Source organism: Tupaia chinensis, unplaced genomic scaffold (assembly GCF_000334495.1).
Source record: "Tupaia chinensis unplaced genomic scaffold, TupChi_1.0 Scaffold141305_1, whole genome shotgun sequence".
Lineage (NCBI taxonomy): Eukaryota > Metazoa > Chordata > Mammalia > Scandentia > Tupaiidae > Tupaia > Tupaia belangeri.
In genome coordinates, this window is record NW_006201168.1 from 379,974 (window position 1) to 404,998 (window position 25,025).

At 38.9% G+C, this 25,025-nt stretch overlaps 2 protein-coding genes across 3 annotated transcripts in view; one reads left to right on the top strand and one right to left on the bottom strand.

Annotated features, from left to right (window-relative positions):
* The window catches only part of SMC4 (structural maintenance of chromosomes 4), a 41,471-nt gene extending 33,270 nt beyond the window's left edge, over window positions 1–8,201 (top strand). The window contains exons 18-24 of the mRNA XM_006163049.3: window positions 1,935–2,124; window positions 3,537–3,681; window positions 4,417–4,590; window positions 5,027–5,209; window positions 5,338–5,570; window positions 5,689–5,872; window positions 6,589–8,201. Coding sequence (XP_006163111.1) covers window positions 1,935–2,124; window positions 3,537–3,681; window positions 4,417–4,590; window positions 5,027–5,209; window positions 5,338–5,570; window positions 5,689–5,872; window positions 6,589–6,741 — 1,262 coding nt within the window. The 3' untranslated portion in view covers window positions 6,742–8,201. The remainder of the gene's footprint in view (window positions 1–1,934; window positions 2,125–3,536; window positions 3,682–4,416; window positions 4,591–5,026; window positions 5,210–5,337; window positions 5,571–5,688; window positions 5,873–6,588) is intronic.
* A 1,344-nt stretch (window positions 8,202–9,545) lies between these two features.
* Window positions 9,546–24,304, bottom strand: TRIM59 (tripartite motif containing 59). Of its 2 annotated transcripts, none has more exons than XM_006163051.3 (3): window positions 24,090–24,304; window positions 23,929–24,002; window positions 9,546–11,456 (listed from the first exon to the last, which is right to left on the bottom strand). In XM_006163051.3, the coding sequence occupies exon 3, from the start codon at window positions 11,451–11,453 to the stop codon at window positions 10,242–10,244; it is 1,212 nt and encodes a 403-aa protein (XP_006163113.1). In that variant the 5' UTR covers window positions 11,454–11,456; window positions 23,929–24,002; window positions 24,090–24,304; the 3' UTR covers window positions 9,546–10,241. The 2 variants fall into 2 exon arrangements, with proteins under 2 accessions (XP_006163113.1, XP_006163112.1); XM_006163050.3 differs by having other exon boundaries at window positions 23,925–24,002.
* Between the last annotated feature and the right edge of the window lie 721 nt (window positions 24,305–25,025).

Sequence of the window (25,025 nt, forward strand, 5' to 3'; positions counted from 1 at the left end):
ACAGACCTAATTTTAAAATGTGTATATGTCATATCTTTAGGAAAATATGGTGTCCATAGATCCAAAACTTTTTTTCTTTGGAGAGCCAAATCTCAGAATGTAAGAAATAGAGATTCTGGAATTCTACTTGATAGGCTAAAAGATCCATGCTCTAAGAGGTTTAATAGATGTTGAGATTCCACTGTAACCTAGCAGCAGACAAGAAATGAAGGAGAGGATGCAATAAGTCTGTTTAATCCTTTTCTTCCATCAAATCCTGCTTCTCTATTCTCTTCCTATGCTAAAACCCTATTGCTTCTCAGGACACAGATTTTTTGATCGCTTGAATTCCCACCTTTTTTTTTTTTTTTTTGCTGCCTGTTTTTTTGTTCGGGTGGTTGGGGTTTTTTGTTTTGTTTTGTTTTTTGTAGTGATAGCACGAAGAGAAAGAAGCACCCTTGGCAGGATCACATCGCTCTGTGACCCTTCTTCCTCCGTGCTCCACCTCTGCCAGATCCCATTGCCTATGTATGTTTCTTGTGTCTTCGGTCAGCCTAGGGATCTGAAGTCAGATGCCTCATGGCCTCCAGCCTTGCAGAGCACTTGGCACAAGTGCCACAGCTGCTAGGCCTTGGCACCTTTTTATCCTTCCTACATTCTATAGTGATTGGAATTCAGATCTGGAAAACAGCATCCACTCTGGCTGGTGCAGGATTTGTGTAGTGCATACGTGTGTTTGTATATATACAACAGGGTATCGGGTTGCTTATAGAATCATTGGAATGGCTGAAGAAGGTTTCTAGATTAAACATACAAAAGTATTATGAAGAGCTTCTCTGTAGAACCATCAAATGAGCTACTGCTGCTTCTGCAGTTTTGAAAAACGCTCTCTCAAATCAGGAAGATGCCACTGCAGATACCACTCATAAAAGCACAACTTTTACTGTAATCCATACCATCAAAGTTAATGTCACTGCTTGTCAGTACTCACAAAGCTGTTGACTAGATACCAGAACCTCTAACTCCATCACAGAAAATCCAGACTTCTCTGACTGACTGATTGGCAGCAGAATGAATATGTCTGGTTCATTGATTAATGCCTTCCAAATTATACAAAGACTTTTGAGTAAAGGGACCTAAATTCTGTCTAAACCCTAGTTACATGGGAATCTGAGCAGTGTCAACTTTTACTCTTCATTGACAAGAGAGAAGAGCACCAATTCATCTTACATCCTCCAAGTTGTTACTTGATGTGGAGAATTGCCAAGATGGATAAGCAAAAGAAAGTAACCACAGTTTAAAACTGTAGACAAGTTAATAGCATCAGGCAAATAGTCTAAGGCTTGGTCATTAAGAAACCAGTGGTCAAGAAAGTACCCTGAGAAAAAGTTGAAAAGATCTTTGAAAAGACTGTGAGAACATGAAAAGCAATCGTAATTTAACTGAAGCAAAGTTACAGATAGGTAAGAGAAACAGTGTCTAGTGTTACAAAATACAGTGGGGTGAATATAGTTGCCAGCAATTTACTGGGTATCTTAGAGTACCTAAAAAGAGTATTGAATGTTCCCAACATGAAATAATGACAAATGGTTAAGTATACTAATTACCCCAATTTAATCATCATGCGTATATTCATATACCAAAAAGACCACATTGTATCCCCATAGATATGTATGTTTATTTTGTGTTAATTAAAAATTAGTTTTAAAATGAAGAAAATAGGGGCCAGAGACACCTGTGGTCTCACTCAGCTGCTGGGGAACCCAAAGCAAGCTGATCAGAAGTTCAAGTCTAGTACGGGGAACATACCAAGACCCTGTCCTGTGGAGGAAGGAGAACAAGAGGAGTGTTCACAGCTGAGACAGAGAGGTTAACTGAACAAATTTATATCTAACAAGTGATGTTTAGTAACATAGAAACACAAGTTAATTTTTTTTTTTATTTTTAAATTTCAGAATATGATGGCGTGGCTGAAAAAGCTGGTAAAGTAGAAGCTGAAGTTAAACGTTTACACGATCTCATCGTGGAAATCAATAATCATAAACTCAAGGCCCAGCAAGACAAACTTGATAAAATAAATAAGCAATTAGATGAATGTGCTTCCGCTATTACTAAAGCCCAAGTAGCAATCAAGACTGCTGACAGGTAGTGTATGCATGCCACCCTGACCTGTCTTGCCCATTTTTACCTCCACATTGGAAATGTGTTTATGTTTAAATATAAACATTCCATCAAATAGTTCTGCATTACTGATTAAATCTGATGTGTTATTACCTAATAAGAACTTTACTAAAGGGAACCTAGAAGGGACACTTACCATATGTTTTTTGTTTTTTTAAAAAGAAAAGAGAAAAAATATATATCAATTGTGAGGGCATAGAAATCAGTTTTATTTCTCTGGTTTAAGAAAATAGTGATTAATTTAAACAGCTCTAGACTTTAAGAGAATGAGTAAAATAGATGAGAATGAACTCTTTAGAAAATTGTGAGTTAAATTTTCAATTAACAAAAAGATTACATTGTCCCAACTCAGAAAAATGAGTTTAGCTATTAGATCTTATTTTAAAACTTACTAGAGTATTAAAGTGTTTCTAAAATAATTATCCCTAGTGGACCAGCCCATGGCCTACTAGTTATGTAAGCTGGATCCCACTTGGACAACCACGTGGTTTGAGTCCCAGGCTGGCATCCTGAGACATATGCCAGCATGCGTGTCTCTCTCGAAAATCCTGACAGGAAGAAATGAAGAAGGGAATGCAGCATGACCATACCCCATGGGGGATACTTCCTCATTTTCCCTCCCTCTTGATTATCTGGCCACATTATTCTTTTTCTCAACTTACAAGGAATGAACCACTTGTGTATGTTAGGGGAAGAAGTATGCTTAAATGGGTCTATTGGGACCAGTAGATGGTGTAATGATTTCAACACTGGACTCCAATAGAGTAGACCGCGGTTCGAGCCCTTGACCTGGTGGCTTAAAACATACTGGGCTTGTGTGCACGCATGCCCAAAATCCTGAGAGGAGAGTGGAGAAGGGACTGCAGCGTGGCCATCCTCCGACGGGTGATTTCTTGCTTTCTGTCTCTGGCAAAAACACATGCCCTATAGCAAAAACCTCTTTTTTTTTTTTAATTAAAAAAAAAAAGCCTGTCAGTCAGAGTAGAAATAACTTTGTTAAGTGGAAATAGTGCTCTTTTTAGGAGTGATATACTTGTCCAGTCTTGAAGTGCAAGATATTTATTTAGAGACATAGCTTCATGAATAGAGAGATCAGACAAGAAAATGACAAAAGAAATTAATCTAATAGACACCTCTGTCTGGGAATCTAAGCTTAGGTGATACTAAAAGCTTATATAAGGCAGTTTTGTTTATTACAAGTCATCCCACAAGTGTCATAAATGTCTAAAAATTAATCTAAAGATGGTTTAGTAAATCATAAATGTAAAAACTTACAGTAGGAAGAAAGTTCACCTAAGGTGTTATGAAAAGTTCTTGGTAGATTTTCAGAGTAACAAATCGTGTTACATTTTTAATGTGTCATTTTTCTTACTTAGAAATCTTAAAAAGGCACAAGAATCCGTTTTACGCACAGAGAAAGAAATAAGAGATACTGAGAAGGAAGTAAATGACTTAACAGCAGAGCTAAAAAGTCTTGAGGACAAAGCAGCAGATGTCGTAAATATTACAAATGCTGCAGAGGTGAGGCTTGTTTTACTGGAGAGGAGGGGAGGGATGGTATTTCAAGCAACTTACAGAATTTGATACACAGCTACTCCTTGTTCAACAGTCTACCTACCTGTTTAACGACTGCTCAGACTCAATTTCTCCACACAGAAAATCCCTTAAGTCTGGGAGTCTCTGGAATCCCTTTTCTCAGTTTTTGTCTCATCCCCACAAGTTGCTTAACATTCACTACACAGAGTGTTCACAGTCCTGTAAGACTACATGGTTCTTTTATAAATTTGTACCTTATTGTGCTCACATAGGTAGTATTCAGAGTAAATAAGAGTTACACTTGATTTATATCATTGTGTTGTGGTTTAGCTTGTCACTTTCTGGTGCTTTATCTAAATGCATGTTTTTTGTATGGATAGAATTACATTATTCTAGTGTGTTACATGATAGCTATTGAAAAATATAATACATACCCTATGGTGCCATGACACAGCATAAGACATCAGCCTTTAACCTCCTCGCTTATTAACCAGTTTGTTTAATGGCCTAGTCAGAGGAGCAGAACTCAGTCCTCATCATTGAGTGCCTGTATATCAGTGCTGTGAATATAGTAAGCATTCACCCTTCTGTAGATTAAAATGTGTTGTTAACTTTAAATGGAAGGGGGGGAGAGAGTGCTAACCCCTTTATCTTGGTAATATGAAAATACCTATTCTGTTTGGGAAGATCATGTCTGTAGCATTTCCTCTTGGTTTTTAGAAGTCCTTACCAGAGATCCAGAAAGAACATCGTAATCTACTTCAAGAACTAAAAGTTATTCAAGAGAATGAACACGCTCTTCAAAAAGATGCACTTAGTATTAAGTTGAAACTTGAACAAGTAAATGGTCACATTGCTGAACATAATTCTAAAATAAAATATTGGCAAAAAGAGGTGAGATTGTTATATTTAGCTAAGTTTAACTTTAAACATATCCTTTATAAAAGGCAGTGGGGAGATTGGTGAGGGTGCGTTGTAGGGTTTTTTGTTTTGTTTTCACTTATGATTCTTAATTCCATGATATAATCCTTTCTCAGGAAGTAAAATCAACAATATATAGTAATTATTGCTTACATAAGAATCTGAGTAATGGTTAGAATTAGGCAAGTTCCTTTTTACCCCCAGGGCTGATGTACAGATTTAACAGTTACATGCATACTTTGGAATGTTGCGACTATCTTCCTTGAAGTCCTTTGAAAAATAGGTTGATACACAGATTAGTCACAATTCCTGTTTTGTGACTAGATAATTGGTCATATTGTTGATTTATCTTAAATGATCAATTGTAGTTCTGTATCTATTGTAACACTTAGTTTAATTTAACTTTTAGATTTCAAAAATATCATTGCATCCCATAGAAGGTAATCCTGTTGAAGAAGTTTCCATTTTAAGCCCAGAGGATCTTGAAGCAATCAAGAACCCAGATTCTATAACAAATCAAATTGCAATTTTGGAAGCCAAGTGTCATGAAATGAAACCAAACCTTGGTGCCATTGTAGAGTATAAAAAGAAGGTATGAATAACCTTTTATGTATAACAAATTCTTTAGTCCTAAACTGTGACTTTCAGCTTTATATAATTAGTGATACTAATTTTCATCTGAAATTTTATCTGAGTATTCTTAAAATATTCTTTTTACAGGAAGAATTATATTTGCAAAGGGTAGCAGAATTGGACAAAATTACTTATGAAAGAGATAATTTCAGACAGGCATATGAAGATCTTCGGAAACAAAGGCTTAATGAATTTATGGCAGGTTTTTATATAATAACAAATAAGCTAAAGGAGAATTACCAGATGCTTACATTGGGAGGGGATGCTGAACTGGAGCTTGTAGACAGCTTGGATCCTTTTTCTGAAGGAATCATGTTCAGGTTTGTAATTACACAGGAGTTTTGAATTCTGTTAGCCTTCTCTACATATATTCTCATAGTATTTCTTGGGGTGTGGAAATGTGAAAGAGTAACTAAGCGATTTTCTTAATTATTTTAGCGTTCGGCCACCTAAGAAAAGTTGGAAGAAGATTTTCAACCTTTCAGGGGGAGAGAAAACACTCAGTTCATTGGCTCTAGTATTTGCACTTCACCACTACAAACCCACCCCTCTTTACTTCATGGATGAAATTGATGCAGCCCTTGATTTTAAAAATGTGTCCATTGTTGCATTTTATATATATGTAAGTAGGGGGTTCTCTAGATATTTGGGGGATAATATATGGAATGCTTTGACTTGGTATTGAGCTTTGTCCCTATTCTGTAAGCTTGTTACAGTATCAAAGGTGACCACATCTTTTTTATTTGAATCAAATACGTCTTGCAGAGCAGTAAAATATATAAGTTAATAATGCAAACTAGTAGCAGGTACACGGCTACAAAGAACTTCAGGCTTCCTTGCTGGATCTGTCTTAGAAGACGCCTGGCAGTTGGGACCAGCAGTTAGCATAATGGCTATGTCACTGGACTCCCACGTAGTCGACCGCAGTTCGAGTCCCGGACCCGGTGGCTTAAACTCATGCCAGGCGCGTGTGCATGCGTGCCCAAGATCCTGAGAGGAGAATGGAGAAGGGATTGCGGTGTGGCCATCCCCTCTGGTCTCTCTGTCTCTGTCTGGCGAACGACCGTACGCACCCTATAGCAAAAACCTCTCCTCAAAAAAAGAAAAAAAAAAAACACGCCTGGCAGTGAGGCTTCCCAAAATCCCCAGATTCCTCCCAAACTGAAGTAGTCCATAATGAATTATCTACACCATTATTCTTGTACATGTTCATTATCAATGTAATGTTTAATTTACTGCCCCCACAAATGTGCATGATGGGAATAAAGCATTCATATTTATTATGTGATTTATCTACTTACTGTTTCTAATTCTCTTTTTTTCTCCCTCTCTCTCTAGGAACAAACAAAAAATGCCCAGTTCATAATAATTTCTCTTCGAAATAATATGTTTGAGATTTCAGATAGACTTATTGGAATTTACAAGACTTACAATATAACAAAAAGTGTTGCAGTTAACCCAAAAGAAATCGCATCTAAAGGACTTTGTTGAACTTGGTTATACTGAAGAGTCTTCAAAGTGAATTGGCATAGAGCATAGAGTCAGTGTATTATATTACCGATTTCCTATTTGTAATGTACTGTGATTTGTATAAAATATTCTGTAACTGGGGCCAACCCTTGGCCTGCTGGGTAAGGCAGCTGCCTTCCATATGGCCAACTGCACGGGTCTGCAGTGGCTAGAGAAACAGTGCCGGGCATGTGTATGTGTGTGTGTGTGTGTGTGTGCGTGTGTGTGTGTGCATGTCCAGTACCCCAAAAGGAGGGAGAACTAGAGAAGGGATTATGGGTGACCTTACCCCCATGGGGGGGCTCTTTCTCTGTCTCTGATAGTTGCAGGCTTATAAATCTGGTTTCTGTTTTGTAAGTAATTTTTTAAAAATTTAAATAGCCTAGCCCTGGCTAGTACTGCTGGTGGATACTGCCACAGGACAGGTTTGAGCATGGTGACATAATGCCCATACTCACAGCAGCTTGGGAGCTTTAGGAAGATCTAAAGCTCACAACTGGCAATACAGCAAGACCCTGGCAGTGTGGACATGCAAGTTGTCCCAGCTGCTCTAAAGGCTAAGGCACAAGATTGCAACATGACAGGACACTGCCTAAAGAAATAAAACTTTATTTTTCTAAAACTTGATGTGTTTGACCATTTAAAACTTATTTGGCAGGGCCAGTAGGTGCCATGGTGGTTAAGGTGCTAGACAACCACACAGCTAGTTTTGAGTCTCAGACTTGGTGCCTTGGAATTCAAACTGGGTTGTGCACCCAAATCCCAGAGAGACCGCAGAAGGGATTGACCATCATTCCCTCTTTGTCTAACAATCATACATCCCCAAATTTGACTAGAGAACCAAAACTATGACAAAGCTGTATCTCATAAGTTAAAAATCTCACTAGAGTTGTTTTCTAAAAAGACGGAAAGATATAGGGGTTGGATTTCCTAGCTAATAAGTGGGAATTGGCCTTGTTTGCCTATCAAATTTTACCTTGTCAGCCCAAGAATGTTACATACAATGCCAATAGAAGTTGGAAATCACTTGCTTTTCAGAAGAAATTTTGGTATTGAACCAAGTCTTTGCCTTGTGATTTCTAGATATTTATCCTAAGGAATTAATGAGGAAAGGAATTGCCTCATAATTCAGTGGACCATTCTTTAGTTACTGGAAAGCCAAGAATTGGTAGCATAATATAGCCATTAGAAGGTAAGTGTAGGCCAGCTGAGTAGCACAGCAGTAACACTTCTGGATGCTGAGGCTCGGTGAAGGTCCAGGCTTGTGTTCCTAGTCTCCCTGTATACATGGGGTGCCTGTGTACACACTTGGATCCTGACTGCCTTGAGGCTTAGGGTGGATCTTGTCAAGAAGACCCTGTTAGGATGCCTATCTCAGTCTTCTCTTGTGAAAGAAATAAAAACTTAAAAATGTAAACAGTATTGTGATTTAAAATAAAGCAAGATCTGAAATTCATTTATGGCCATTTGTTTTAAATCAAAATTATGTAAGGGAAAGTAGAAAATGCTGTCATTATAACCAAGTGCTTTTTCACTGGTGAGAGTACAATGAAATTATTTGGCACCTTATTAAACCATTCAATACAAATAAAGTATCAAAATGAGTTTATTAAAATATATACTTCTGTTATACACAAAATTTAGAAATACTTCAAGGTTATATACTTTAAATTATACAGCCTCATCCTGGTAAAAATAAAGCATGGATAAAAATCAGTTACTTGAATATTTATATTCACACATAATGTTTACCGGTTTTGTCAACAATTCAAATTTGACAAGTTCTAAAAATATCAAATCTAAAATTATCTTAGGCCTATACTTCAGTTTTTAGCTGTAATTTTTAACACATAAACCCTTATTAACATTAATTCTGACTCAAAAGATTTGCAGCATGAACCAAAGAGTATACACTGGTTCTCAAACTACCTATATTCCCATCTACAAAAAGTGGGCATTAATGCCCACCACCTTGGATATGTGAGATGAAATGCTTGACACGAACACTTCATTGCTTACTAGTACATTTATTTGATGGTACAGGGCACTTGTAGCATGACTAAAAAGTAAACAGATGCAACAAGTTAAAAATACATCTTTACATTTGTTTTAAAAGCTGAGTGAAGCCAGTTCTGTGGCCTGGTAGATAAGGTAGCCAAATGCTATATGGCCCACTCAATTTGAGTCCTGAATTTGGTGGCTTAAACACTGAATGTCTCCGTTCACCTCCTTTACACCAAATGTTCTTTGCCCATACAAGTCAGTTGTGCTAGGTACAGTCTGAGCCTGTTGACTCAATACCATCATCTTATGTTAAGAGCATTCAACAGTTAAGACCCAAGGACTATTTGGAGCTAGTTCCCTGAATACAAATGTACTTACTCATTATAATTTAATCTTGGGCCAAGTGCATTCCCTATTCTGACTTGGCAAGCCTATCCAAGATAAGGATACTAGAGCTAATGATGCAAGAGCAGCTCATTTGGGATTTCTTGAAAGCAAATTTGCTTGGACTTAAAAGTTGTGTGTACAAGCCAAAAACCTAACCAGAAGAACCACAAATCTAACCCGTTAAGTGAACTAAATTAAGGGTTTTTTACTTTATTTTTTAATAAGACTTAAAAGTCAAGACTATAAAACCACTGGTATTTTTACAGTAGCATAAGGCAGAATCTGGCAAAATTTGAAATTTAGGGGGCCAAGAGGTAGTGGTGGTGAAGGCACTGGACTCACATGGCCAATGGTGGTTCAAATCCCAGGCATGGTGGCTTGCTTTCTCACTCTCTCTTTGGTGAATGTGTGTCCTATAGCAAATTTTAAAAAATATTTTATATATTTTTTAATTTGTAAGAATTTTTAAGATGAATATAGTTCATGTGATGCTTTCAAAATCTACTGAGGATGGACTAGCACAAGATGATTCTGTTCTAGTAACCTTTTTAAAGAGTTATTGGACCAGCAGGTGGTGTGGTGGTTAAGGCACTGGGTTTCCACGTGGCCAACTACAGTTCCAGTCCTAGACCTGGCTATTCCAATCACAGACCTGATGGCTGAGAGAATGAAGAGACTGCAAGGTGCTTATATGGCTCCCTCCCCACAGCACATGGACTCTATGGCAAAAAAAAAAGGTACAAGGATTTTTTAAAATGTCACACAGCAATATTAAGTCAGCCTCTCTCAAGGTAATAAAAATGGGATAATGTAGTGATACTAATATTCAAATCAAATAATTACTAGGCTTTACTATAATTTTCTAATGATTTGAATCATGTTTCAGATATTCTGATTTCTAGCTTTGTATCATTTCTAACCAAAAGAAGTATGAAAGATTTAACAAATTTCTATATATTTGTTGCAGCCTGTAAGTAAAGTTTAGTTTGCTATTTACTTATTGATGCTATTCCTATTTCTCCATTTAGCGATGGTTAGAGTCTGCTGTTCAAAAATAAGCCCATTTAAACAATTCAGATTTAAGTTTTCACTCAATGGGAAACTGTCTTCCACATGTATTCCTTCAACAGATATATAGTGTGACATACCGTATTCTTTATATCATGTAGATTGTTAGATAAACTTTGGTAAACAGATAGCGAGACTTCAGAAAAACATATTGAAGTGATTTCATTTACAAAGGTTATGATGTGTTGGTTGAAAAAGAGTATCACCATCAATATTACTGAAATTAGTGTAATTATAACAACGTTTAAAATTTTTAAAAATTCAACCTCATTTTCATCCTTCTCTGGCCAGGAACATGGCATCTTTTTGGATGAGATTTTCATTTCAGGAATGAGGGCCTTCTTAATTTGCCCAATTTCTGTTCTGTTCCATTCTTCTTTCAATACTTCGCTTACTCGAGGATAAATTACAACAGGTTGGACATCAGGAAGTGGTCTTTGTTTCAAGATCTGCACACGTTGGCGAACTTCATCAACCTTCTCAAGAAATTTTAGTGGAGATTCTTCTTGTAAAGATGTTGTCAGTGTCATTAATTCAAGCTGCTGCTCTCTTACTTCTTTCATTCTTTCAATTTGTGGAGTATACTCTTGATTAATGAGATTGCCAACATCACAGAGAGCTGTTAGGAAAATTTTTTTTTTCTCTTCTAAGGTATTGCTAAGTTCTTTAAAATACTGAAGAACAACTTCCTTATCACGCTGGATCATTTTCTCGGAATGAGATTTTTGTTCTTCCAGCTTTTCAATAAGACGAGTAAGATCTGTCCAGTGTGCATCAGTTAACTGTTCAATCAGTTTTCGTGGTGTGTCCTTTTCTTTCAGATAGGCACTCTGAAGGTCATCTATAGGATGACCATGATGTTGACCTATGGTAAGGCAATGGCCACAAACTAATTTTTTATCTAGTAGACAATAAACATTTAAAGGCTGCCTGTAATGTTCAGGGCAGGTGACAATATCTGGATGGTCTTCTTGCTGGTACTTTTCAATAATAGCCCTTAATGCAAAATTAACAGGTAAAGACTCAATACCAGTTGGAGCAATTTCAACAATACTTCTGCAGTTCGGGCACTTAAGTGGAATTCGTAAAGGTCTCCATATATAAAAATTACCAGATGCGTGAAGAACATTTTCTAAACAATTCCTACAAAATGTATGAGAGCATGGTAGCACACGAGGATCTTCAAAAATACTGTAACAAATGGGACATGTTAATTCGTCCTCAAAATTGTGCATTTCCTGTCAAGAAAAAAAAGAATTTTAAGTGTATAACAAAGCTTAGTTGTTAACCTCTCTCTATATATATATTTTATTTTTTTTTTTTTGAGAGGTTTTCACTATAGGGCGCGTGCGCTCGCCAGACAGACATAGAGACAGAAAGCGAGAAATCACCCCCGGGGGGGAAGGTCACGCTGCAATCCCTTCTCCTCCATTCTCCTCTCGCGATCTTGGGCACGCACACACACACACGCCCGGCATGAGTTTTAAGTCACCAGGTCCAGGACGCGAACCGCGGTCGACTACGTGGGAGTCCAGTGACATAGCCATTACGCTAACTGCTGGTTCCCCCTCTATTTTTTATTTTTTGGAGAGGTTTTCGCTATAGGGCGCGTGCGCTCGCCAAACAGACAGAGACATAGAGACAGAAAGCGAGAAATCACCCCCCAGGGGGGATGGTCACGCCACAATCCCTTCTCCTCCATTCTCCTCTTGGGATCTTGGGCACGCATGCACACGTGCCTGGTGTGAGTTCTAAGCCACCGGGTCCAGGACACGAACCGCGGTCAACTACGTGGGAGTCCAGCGACATAGCCATTATGCTAACTGCTGGTTCTCCCCCCTATATTTTTATCCCTATTTCTATTATTTAAAATAGAACAAGTTGTCCTAAGGTATTTAGTAGGATTTTTTTCATTCTTTTTTTAAGATTTTTGGCATAGGGCATATGCACTGGCTAGAGATAGAGCCAGGGAAACAGAAAGTGAGAAAGCACCCCCTCAATGGGGGATGGTCATGTCACAATCCATTTCTTTTAGGATTTTAGGGACAGGTGCACACACGCACAAACATAGCATGTTTTTCAAGTGGCTGAGGACAGGGCTCACTACTAGCAGTCAGCCATACTGGATCTAGCTACGTTAACCACCATGCTACTGGCTGGGCCCAAAGTAATTATTCAAATTCGAATATTTGGGAAGGGGAAAAATTTTTTTTTAATTAGTCCCTGCAATAAAATTAGTGTTGGGCCAGCAGGTGGTTGGGTGGTTAAGGTACTAGACCGATAGCAGTTCAGTCCTAGAACTGATGACTTGATTTTCTTACTTTCCCTGTTTCTTTCTGTTGTGCACACATGCTCTATAGCAAATTAAAAGGTAACAGTAATAAATGCAACTTTTAAAAAATTAGTGTGTAAGATAAAGAGCTGATAATGCTAACCTTGACGTACTGGCTTTTTTCTTTTTTTATTAGTCAGAGGGCAAATAAACTCACCAGAGAGAGAAAAACAGAGAGCATCTGGCCAGTGGGCTGTGGTTACACAGCAAACCCTTCATTTCTCCATCCTGTGGAGATTCTAGACATGCACACATACATACCCGGCATATTTTTCACGGGGGCAGGGACAGAAACTGTACTTGGCCATATGGAGTTCAGCTCCCTTAATCACCAGGCCACAAGGATAAGTCTCCATTTACCCCCTTTTTATTTTAAGATTTTTTTTTTCTGCCATAGGGCATATGCACTCAAAGCAAAGAGAGAGAGGGAGAATGAGAAATAACTTCCCAGGAGGGATGGCCACACCACAATCCCTTCTCTGTGTTCCTCTCGGGATTTTTAGGCATGCACGCATATGCACTTGGTGTGTTTTTAAGACTGTCGGGTCCAGGACTGGAACCACAGAGTTGGCCATGTGGGATCTAATGCCTTAACCACCACACCACCTTCTGGTCCTTCCCTAATTAACACTTAAAATAAATATAAAACCTCTTTAAACTTTTAAACTCTTGGCTCTTTATATTCGCCATTTGCCAAATCTTACTCATTCTTCAAGTCTCATTTGAGCCTGACTCTTCAGATTAGGTCCCTATTAATCTCACTGAATACTTTCACTTCATAGCACTTGACAGGATTTTATTTAAAAGAAATTTGTAACACTTTTATATACATTAGAATGTAAGTCTCAGATAAGAGCAGGAATTATGTCTAACAATAGTTATACTGTTATGATCGAAGCACAGGAATTAACATACAGGAGCCATTCACTCAGTTATTGGTTGAATTGACACAGGAATGTTAATAAAGATCTTAGTTTTTTAGTTTTATAGCAACAAAATCTGCTTTTATAAAAAACAGGTATTTAAAATCTGCTACTTTGCTCAAGAAAAGTTGTCACAGGAGAGTCCATCAAAAATATTCCTAAAATTTTAGAGGCCAGCAGGTGGTGTAAATGGTTAAGGCACTGAACTCACATGTGGATGGCCACAGTTTGAGTCCCAAGACCAGAGGCTCGAAACTCACTCTGGGCACATATACATTGCATGCCCAGAATCCCAAGAGGAAAAAGGAGAAAGGATTGTGGCACGGCCATCCCCCCTGGGGGGATGAATTTTCACTTTTTCTGTGTATCTGCGGCAAGCATGTGCCCCCACAGCAAAAAATCTCTCTTTAAAAAAACATCCCTTTGGGGAACCAGCAGTTAGCATAATGGCTATGTCGCTGGACTCCCACATAGTCGACCGCGGTTCGTGTCCTGGACCCGGTGGCTTAAAACTCACGCAGGGCGCGTGTGCATGCATGCCCAAGATCCCGAGAGGAGAATGGAGGAGAAGGGATTGCGGCGTGACCACCCCCCCTGGGGGGTGATTTCTCACTTTCTGTCTCTATGTCTCTCTCTGTCTGTCTGGCGAGCGCACGCGCCCTACAGTGAAAATCTCTCCCAAAAAAAACAAACAAACAAAAAAAAAGCATCCCTTTTATGCCAGTTCTGTTGGGACAGCCAAATCCCACAGGGCCAACCATGCTTCAAATCCCAAACCTGGCAGCTTGAGAAATAAGTGTGCATGTGTGCCCAAAATCCTAAGAGGAGGATTAGATGGAGGAAAATAAATCATGGCATGACCATGCCCCATGGGGTGCTTCCTCCTCTCTCTCAGGAAAGCAAACATTCCTTATATAACACTATGTTATATAAAAATGAAGTATAAAGTAATAAAAAGATAAAATTTAAAAATATTCCATTTATACTAATAATATTCACCTCTATATGTATCACACAGAGACTAAGCTTAACTGTGAAACATTCCAGGAAACTAGAGTAATTGGGCAGCAGTACAGAGGGTGACTTTCATTGCAGAAGACGACAAGTGAAGGCATGTCTACGCTACACCTAGAGAGAGCTCTGCCATCATATAAAAACCACCCAAGCAAACACTTTTCTCAGAGTACTCCAGTGATATCAGAACTCACAATGAAGGAATAAACTGAATAGCATTTTGCAAGGAGTAAAATTTGAGCAACAAACATACAGTAATCTAGATGTAGTGTTTTTAGTGCTATTTAATATTTAAGTAGCAAAACTAGCCCTAAAATAGAATCTAACTTTTCAAAGTCTTATTTTACATTTATCCAAAAGCTATGGAGTAACTTCAGAAAATCCATTTAGGAAATCAAAGACTCAACTTTCTTTAGAATGAGAAAATTCATGACCAGCAGATGGCATAATGGTTACATCACTGGACTCACGTAATTGAAAGTAGTTCAAGTCCCAAACCCAGTAGCTTCAAACACACACAGTGCACATGTGCGTGCATGCCCAAAACCCCGAGAGGAGAATGGAGGAAAAGGGACTGTGGCATGGCTATCCTCCCTGAGGGGTGATTTCTCACTTTCTTTTCCTCATATCTCTCTGGTGAGTGCGTGCATCCTATAGCAAAAATCTCTCTTAAAAAGAAAAGAAAATTCAACAACATTGTCAAGAAAATGTCTTTTCTTGAGTTTATATACAATGAAAAGTAAAAATCATGGTCTCAAAGTTACTACTATAGCTTGTAAAATGTTTAGTAAACTTAATAAGAAATGTGTATGTAAGTTGATTATCACAGAAATCAAATTCCATTCTCAGGTTATCCAATTGGTGATTTATTAAAAACTAATCTTAGGGACCAGCAGTGAGTGTAATGGCTAAGTCACTGGACTCCCATGTAGTCAACCATGATTCGAGCCCCGAACCTGGTGGCTTAAACTCACGCCGGGCGTGTGTGCATGCATGCCCAAGATCCCCAGGGGAGAAAGAAGAAGGGATTGTGGTGTGGCCATCCCCCCTGGGGGAGTGATTTCTCACTTTCTGTCTCTCTGTCTCTCTGATGAGTGCAAGCACCCTTATAGCAAAAACCTCTCAAAAAAACAAAACAAAAAAACTCATTTTAGGCAACACATTCAAGAGAAATCAAAACCAGTTAAGAGAAGCATGTCAGGTGGAAAAAGAACTAAGGCCAAGAACTTTCTGACTGGTTGTTGACTGAGAAATGTAAGACAAAGGTGGCTAAGGTGCTTAGGGGCATTTTACACTAGAATATTTCTGTAATCAGCCCAAACTACTGATGGGAAGAAAAACAACAAAAAACTACATATGTATATTTTCTAGCACGAACATCTTGGATTTAACTATATTGTATGTAAGTTTCCAAACAGTAAAAAAGTTAACAGTGAAATCTATTAGAAGACAATGAAATAATGCCTTCAATAGTCTCAGGCAAAAAAAATGCCTCCCTACCTAAATGGAACCTAAAATTTTATGCTCAGATAAAAAACTCATTTTGAGGGAAACCAGCAGGTGACATTGTGGTTAGGGCTCTGGACACTCCCACATGGCCAACCACAGTTTGAGTCCCAGACCTGGCAGTGTGCATTCTCTGTGTGTGTGTGTGTGTGTGTGTGTGTGTGTGTGTGTGTTTGTGCGCGCGCGCGCATGTGGTCAAATTAAAATGAATAAATAAAATTAAATATTTTTAAAATCATTTTGAGGGACCAGCAGATGGCTAAATGATTATGTCGCTAAACTCCCACATGGCCGACCACAGTTCAAGTCCCAGGCCTGGCAGCTTGAAACTCATGCTGGGGGTGTGGGGTGTGTGCATGTGTGCCCGGAATGCAGCGTGGCCATCCTCTGTGAGGGCTGATTTCTCACTTTCTGTCTCTCCAGTGAGTGCACAAAATAGCAAAAAGTCTCTCCAAAAATAAAAAAAATCATTTTGATATGAAGACTGTTTGACATGAAAGGCCTCAAAAATAAACAATCCCCTGCTGACTCTTCCTAAAGAAACTACTGCAGGGAGAAAAGCAAAGCAAGAATTCTCACCAGGAGAATGGAGAGATAAAGTCCAAGACGACTGTGTAGGCAGAGAGAACAAGCAGTCCAAAAAAGAAAGATAAACCCAGAGGGACATCTTTAAATAAATAAATGGAACTGACATAATATTTCATGTGTCTGAACATAATAAGAGATAATAAATCTTTATCCTAAACATTTAAGAAGTAGTAATGGAATCATGAAGAGATGAAATACTACATTATATGGTTCAGTTTTAAGACATAATATTCTAAATACCAAATACCGATTTTACCAATGAGAGTGACAAAATTATATTGGGAGAAGAATAAGGGAGAAAAACAATTTCAGAATTAAATCTTAATCTTCCCTTATAAGAAGTCAATATAGGCCCGGCCTCTGTGACACAGTAGGCAGCATACTATACTGCAATGTTGGACTTTATATGCCGATTGTGGTTTGAGTACTGGCCTGGTCAGCCTGGAAACATGCTAGGTGTGAATACCCAGGGTTCTGACAGGCTGGAAGACTGAAGAAAGGGGATTATGGTGTGACTGAGACATGTGAGAGAAAAGTGCCTTTCTCTCTCACAGTCTAGCATGAACTTAAAAAAAGAAAAGTCAGTATGGTGACTAGACAGTAGGGCAATGGTAAAATGCAACATTCTGTGAGGATGTTCCACATGGGAAGAAGTTTTCAGGTCTAGAGACCTGCCTGAAAACACCAAGCATGTGTGTGCTCGTGATCTGGGGCTCAGTGAGTGCACAAAATAGCAAAAAGTCTCTCCAAAAATAAAAAAAATCATTTTGATATGAAGACTGTTTGACATGAAAGGCCTCAAAAATAAACAATCCCCTGCTGACTCTTCCTAAAGAAACTACTGCAGGGAGAAAAGCAAAGCAAGAATTCTCACCAGGAGAATGGAGAGATAAAGTCCAAGACGACTGTGTAGGCAGAGAGAACAAGCAGTCCAAAAAAGAAAGATAAACCCAGAGGGACATCTTTAAATAAATAAATGGAACTGACATAATATTTCATGTGTCTGAACATAATAAGAGATAATAAATCTTTATCCTAAACATTTAAGAAGTAGTAATGGAATCATGAAGAGATGAAATACTACATTATATGGTTCAGTTTTAAGACATAATATTCTAAATACCAAATACCGATTTTACCAATGAGAGTGACAAAATTATATTGGGAGAAGAATAAGGGAGAAAAACAATTTCAGAATTAAATCTTAATCTTCCCTTATAAGAAGTCAATATAGGCCCGGCCTCTGTGACACAGTAGGCAGCATACTATACTGCAATGTTGGACTTTATATGCCGATTGTGGTTTGAGTACTGGCCTGGTCAGCCTGGAAACATGCTAGGTGTGAATACCCAGGGTTCTGACAGGCTGGAAGACTGAAGAAAGGGGATTATGGTGTGACTGAGACATGTGAGAGAAAAGTGCCTTTCTCTCTCACAGTCTAGCATGAACTTAAAAAAAGAAAAGTCAGTATGGTGACTAGACAGTAGGGCAATGGTAAAATGCAACATTCTGTGAGGATGTTCCACATGGGAAGAAGTTTTCAGGTCTAGAGACCTGCCTGAAAACACCAAGCATGTGTGTGCTCGTGATCTGGGGCTGATTGAGGCTGGGGTTTATCATGGAATCAAGACCATGTTGGAGGTGCTGTCCAGCTGTGCGTGTGTGTGTGTGTGTGTGTCTCATTCATAGAAGAAATAAACTTTTAAAAAGTCAATACAGTGGGACCAGCAGGTGGCGTGGTGGTTAAGGTACTGGGCACTCCCATATGGCCAACCACAGTTTGAATCCCAGACCTAGTGGCTTGCTCGCTCGCTCCCTCTCTCTCTCTCTCTCTCTCTCTCTCTCGTAAAATTAAAATAAATGAATGAATAGAATTAAATAATTCTTAAAAAAAAAAGGTCAATACATACTTAAAAAACAAAGGCACCACAGGAAAAGCACAGTATATAGAAATAAAGAAGCAAATGTCAGAATAGTTCAAAGAGATCAAAGCAACTGCTTCTGGGCAGTACGAATGAGGAAAGTGCAAGACACTTTTATTTCATTATAAATAGTTGTTTCACTTTCACCTATTAACATGCCATTATAATACAAAAAAAAAATTTAAAGAAAGATAATCCAGTAGAAAAGTTGCACGAGAAAAGGAAAACAAATGTAATGGTCTCGGAATTCTCCTTTGGGGCACTGTAATTTCCAAAGAAAATTAGAATGGTCACAACAACTACCTCCCACATATGCTGCTCTGTAATGTGACATCACTATTACTCCCATCAATAAATGAAATCTATTCTCCACTCATGGAAAGTTGTGTAGGCCACGTAAATGCTCTGACCAATATGAAACAATATGAGTGACACTGTGAGTTCTGGTATAGCTCTTAACTAGCCTGGGAAATTGGTGCATCTTTGGAGCTGTGAACTGGAAGGTAGGAAATCCAGGCTTCTCTGCTGAAGAGGCCAACTGGAAGAGCAATGAAAGTATCAGACTTGTGAGTGAAGAAGCCATCTTGGACATCCAGCCAGCAGAACAATTAGATGTTACATGGCAACAGATAACCAGAACATCATAAAAGCAACAAGGAATGATAGAAGACAACGTAGCAATGACACAAAGTCTTGAAGGAAAAGAATATGACCTGAGAGGTACATACCCAGCCATTACATAATTTAGTCACGTAATTTTTTTTTAATTTACAAAAATTGATAGAATTTTTTTAAAAAATTGTCTAGGGTCGAGCTGTGGCCAGACATTTTCATTACCAAGGAAAAAGAAGAAATGTAAAATGAGGAGTCAATTTTTTAAAAAGTTGGGGGGATGCCCAGCAGGTGGTATGGAAGTTAAAAGTGACTCAACTCCCAGCATGACTGAACACAGTTCAAATCCTGGACCCAGTGGTTTGAAACTCACACTAGGGGTGTGCATGTGCATGCCCAAAATCCCGAGAGAAGAATAGAGAACTGCTGCATGGTCATCTTCCTATGAGGTGATTTTTCTCACCTTCCCTCTCTGTCTCTCTCTGGCGAGCGCATATACTCAGGCAAGAAAAGAAAAATCTTATAATAATTCTTAGATAATTCTGGTTACTTAAAAATCTACCCCCAAAAAAGAATTATTTTCTTTTTCTTTTCTTTTTTTGGAGAGGTATTTGCTATAGGGTGCATACACTTGCAAGAAAGAGAGAAATCACCCTTCAGTGGGTATGGCCACCCCTCAATCCCTTCTCCTCCATTCTCCTCTTAGGATTTTGGGCACACAGGCACACGCACCTGGCATGAGTTTAAGTCACCAGGTCCAAGACTCGAATCATGGTCGACTACATGGGTGTCCAGCAACATAGCCATTATGCCAACTGCTGGTCCCAAGAATTATTTTCTAAATGATTTCATATTATCAAAAGCAACCCAGTAAAGCATCTATGGAGAAAGTTTTAAGTTAAAAAAGTGCTATTCTGGGGACCAGCAGGTGGTATGGTGATAAGAGTTCTGGACTCCCACATGGCAGACCGTGGTTCAAGTCCCGGACATGGTGGCTTACTTTCTCACTTACTCTCTCTCTCTGTCCCTCTCTGTTCAAATTAAAAATAAATAAAATAAAATAATTAATAAAAAAGAAATCAGCATAAAAAAAGTGCTACTCTGAAAAAAAGGATAGGGAAAAGCAACCTTCTCTGATGAATACTTTCAAATGGTCAAGAAACAATTTCTTGTTCAACTGTTCTGAAATACAAAGTTGGAAAGTTTGTGAACTATTTCAAAGAACATGATTCCATAACCTAACAGAAATACAAACTAAAACCAGCCTAATTTCAAAATTGAACAATGATGTAAGATCCTAAACAATGTCAGCAAAACAAATCTGTAAGTACATTACATACTGTAAACATGACTAAAGTTCTTTCTAAAACGATATATAAAGTTAACTCAACACAAAATCTATTCATATAAACCATTCAATGGGATCAATGGGGAAAAATATATAATCACACTGGAATGAAAAAGACATGTACTACACCATAATCAATAAGCCATGCAGAAAGTAGTTTTAAGAGGCTGGAGGGAGAAAGGGATTATATCTCTGTCTAATTGCTAGTTTGTGTGTGGGAAGATAATAAAGCTCCAGAGATAGAGGGAGTGGTGGTTACAAAATAATCATTGCCACTGAACTGTACATTTCAAATGAGAGACTATAGGTGGGGTAGCAGTTAAGGTGGGGATTCTCAGGTGGCCCACCACAGTTCAAGTCCCAGACCCAGTGGCTTGAAAATCACATTAGCCACATGTGTGTGTACCCAAAATCCTGAAAGGAGGATGGAGTCAGTGTCGCCACTCCCCTTGGGAGGTGATTGCTCACTTTCCCCTTCTCTGTATCTGTCTCTCTCCAGCACATACATGAACCCTACATTAAAATTAAAAAAAAAAAAAAAGTTGAAATGAGTTATCCCTGTATCCTAGTGGTTAAGGGAACCAGATCCCACATAGCCACAGTGGTTCCAGTGCCAGCCCTGGCAGCTTGAAAAACACAACTGGCATGTGTGTATGCGGTCCAGAATCCATACAAGATAGAAAAATGGAGGAGAGGCATTGAGGCGTGACCACATCCCAATAGGGGGGTGTTCTTTCCCTCTCCCTCTGGTAAGCATACACAACCCCCTGGAAATTAAAGAAAGAAAAAAAATGGGCCAGTCGATGATGAGATGGTTTAGATAGCTAAACCCTGAGAGGTTCAAATCCCAGACTCAACTGTTTGGAAAAAACATACCATGCGCGTATGCATGTGTGTCTAAAATCCCAAAAGGAGAACGGAGAACAGAGACCAGAGACAGGATTATAGTGTGGCCATCATCCCCGGGAGGTACTTTCTCACCTCTCTCTCCACTCTAGCAAACTGAAAAAAATGGTTAAAATTATATAATTTGTTTCAGGGTTTTTTTGAGAGAGATTTTTGCTATAGGGCACATGCCCTCGCCAGAAAAAGAGAAAATGGGAAATCACCCCCCAGGTGTATGGCCAGACTGCAATCCATTCTCCGCCTAGGTCCAGGACTACCACAGTCGAATACATGGGAGTCCAGTGACATAAACATTACACCATTTGCTGGTCTCTTGTTTGATATATTTTAACAAAAAGTTTTAAAATAATTTTAAGTGCCTAATACCTAGCCTTTCTTCTTCCAAATGAATGTTAGAATCAATTTGTATAAATTTAGGCTTTTAAAAAGTAAAAAAGCAATCTATATAAAATATATTTTTCCTCCAATGAGTGCAAAAAGCCTAAGTAAAAACTGATACTTAGTTCAAGATTTCCTGCTTTTCTTTTAAAAGTCACCAAGAAACATGAATATAAAGATATAAATTTTCTCAGAAAGAAACCTTTGGCTAAGATACCTATTTAAGGCCCAGCCAGTGGCACTGGCAATAGTGCACTGCTCTGCAATGCTGGAGACTGGGGTGGGGTTTGGTTCCCAGGTGTACCTGTAAATGGAACGCACACCCAAGCCCATAAACCTGACTGGCTGAAGGCTAAGAAAGGATCACAGCACGAGACCCTGGTTAGGGGTTTTTATCCTTGTCTATGCTTGTCTCTCTCTCTCTCATATGAAGGATATAAATATAAAGAAAAAGACCTTAAAAAACAATTATCTGCTTATAAATTATTTCATAAATTTGTTTTAGTGTCAGGAACAAATCCACTTCTGAATTTTCAAATTTTATGAAATATTTCTTGAGAAGAATGTTTTCCTATGGCACTTCCACCATATTAGCTAATAAACATTATAATAGATGATGGAGAATAAAGTGATACCAAAAGTACATTTCTCATTCTCCTGTGTAAATTATTGTTTTAAGTTTAATTCATTAATGCTTTACTGCCTTTCATCTCTAAACATGAATGGTTATAAAACATTCATTAGATCTTACAACCTGTGGAAAAATAATTACATTTACCACATCACAGAGTTAGATGACTTGCCCTAGACCTCTAGTGAGTCAGCTATAAGCCTCAGAAAATTCAAGTGGTGCCACCACCCAGATTGGGGCTCACATATTTGTGGCCCTAACTGATAAAGAGAAAAGTGCACTTCATGCAATTCAAGACTGTAAGAAATACTACAGTTGTATTATCTATAGGCATACATAAGACAAGATTTTTAAAAATACTTTTTACCACATATAAGTATAAAAATAATCAAGTATCACTGTAACTCTTTTACAGTCAAATAAATTAAAAAAAAAAAAACTTATAGTCAGAGCTGATTTTAACTCTCTGCTTATTTGTACTATTTTCTTTCATTCTGATATCCCAAACTAAAAAAGAAAGTAATGCAATTTAGTCAGGAGCTGACATGAGAAGTTAAAATTTTGTTTTTTTCTTGTATTTGGCAAAATGAAATATATTTAGTAGAAAATGTTCAGCAAAATGTATGCTGAAAAGCAATGTCAAAAATGTTTTAATTATTTAATTTTATTTGTCATTATTATTATTTAATTTGCCATAGGGCAAGCGCGTTCACAGAGAGAGACAGACAGACAGACAGACAGAAAGGGAAAGGAAAGGAGAGAAAGCAAGCTGCCAGATCTGGGACCTGAAACACAGTTGGCCAAGTGGGAGTACAACACCTTAACCACCACACCACTTGCTGGCCCCGCAATGTCAAAACTAAGATTTTTTTTTTTGGGTGGGGGGAGGTTTTTGCTATTGAGTACATGTGCTCGCCAGAGAGACAGAGAGAAAGAAAGGGAGAAATCACCCCCTGGGGAGATGGTCATGCCACAATCCCTTCTCTTCCATTCTCCTCTCCAGATCTTGGGCATGCACGCACACGAGCCCGGTGTGAGTTTAAGCCACCGCGTCAAGGACTCGAATCATGGTCGACTACATGGGAGTTCACGACATAGCCATCACACTAACTGCTGGTCCCAAAATTAACATTTAAAATAAAAATTTCATCTAACAGACTAAATAATGGTATCTTCCTTCAAAGAATACTTTCTCATTAGAAAATAATGCAGATCAATATGTAAACACATAGTGAAAAGGTATCCAGGCAACTTAAAGGCAATTTACAGGTATTTATGCATAATACATCACTTTGTATGTGCTGAAATGTACATATCCTTATAAAATTTTCTGAAGGTATAGAAGTTAACAGTGACTACCTTTAAGGTATTGATTGGTCAGATGAGAGAATTTTTACTTTATGCTCCTTTGAGATGATAGTCAGAATTAAACCACCAACATACATCTTTTCTCTAAGAGTTTTTTAAATTTCACCTTATACTTCAAATCATACACTCAGTAAATTTACTTAATTTTTTTTTCATACCTTAACCTTCCAAAGCTTACCTACTTTGTCAGTCTCTTGGTTTGGGAACTGAATATACTTTTTCTTCTCCAACTTTTCCAGATTATTTTATTCTTACCCTAAAATTAAAATTTTTAAAAGAATTATTTATTTATGTTAAATACCATGTCACAAGAATGGTTCTTAGTTCAGTCTTTGATGTTTACCTTCCCTATGCCTCATCGTGTTTTTAGAAAAGTAGGGACAAGTACCAACAGTTGTGGAGCTTCAGGGGCAGTATCACTTGTGCCTTAAAACACAAACAATTCGGGCCAGTCAGGTGGCATCAGGTGGCATGGTAGTTAAGACAGCTGGATCTCAAGAGGCCAACTGCACAATGGAGTCCCGAACCGGCGCCTTGATAAACTCGCCGAGCGTCACCTGTGCGTGCCCAAAATCCTTTATGAGAGTAGCGAAAGGACTGCGGTGTGGCCGCGGTGGGGGGAGAGTCGGGGGTAACTTGCTTCCCCTCCCCCTTCCCTTACTCTATCCCCTCTCCGCCTTTGGAGAGCATACTTGCCCTGCAATAAAAAAATGAAGTGTTTTTTAGGGAACCAGCAGTTAGTGTAATGGCTATGTCGCTGAACTCCCACGTAGTCAACCACGGTTCGAGTCCCGGACCCGGTGGCTTAAACTCACGCCAGGCGCGTGTACGTGCGTGCCCAAGATCCGGAAAGAAGAACGGAGGAGAAGGGATTGCGGCGTGGCCATCCCCCTGGGGGGTGATTTCTCGCTTTCTCTCTCTCTGTCTCTATCTGGCGAGCGCACGTGCCATATACCAAAAACCTCTCCAAAAAAAATTTTTTTTTTTTTTTAAAATCCCACTTCTGTGACCAAACAGACTGTCACAGAGGCCCTCTTCTTCCAGCGTCAGGTATCCTACAACGGCGAGGACGGAACACATCCAGCTTCTCCCCCGTGGGCCTCGGAGAGGGGCCAGCGCACGGCCGCCCACGAGCCGCTCTCCCACCGCACGTCTGGCCGCGCTGTTTCGCAGGTAAACGTGGGGCCCAAGGCCAGTTTTACCCAGGACCTCTCAGAACTGAGGCTGTCAACTGCGCACACCAACACCTGCCCCCGACGGGCGCCAACGGCCGCCCCAG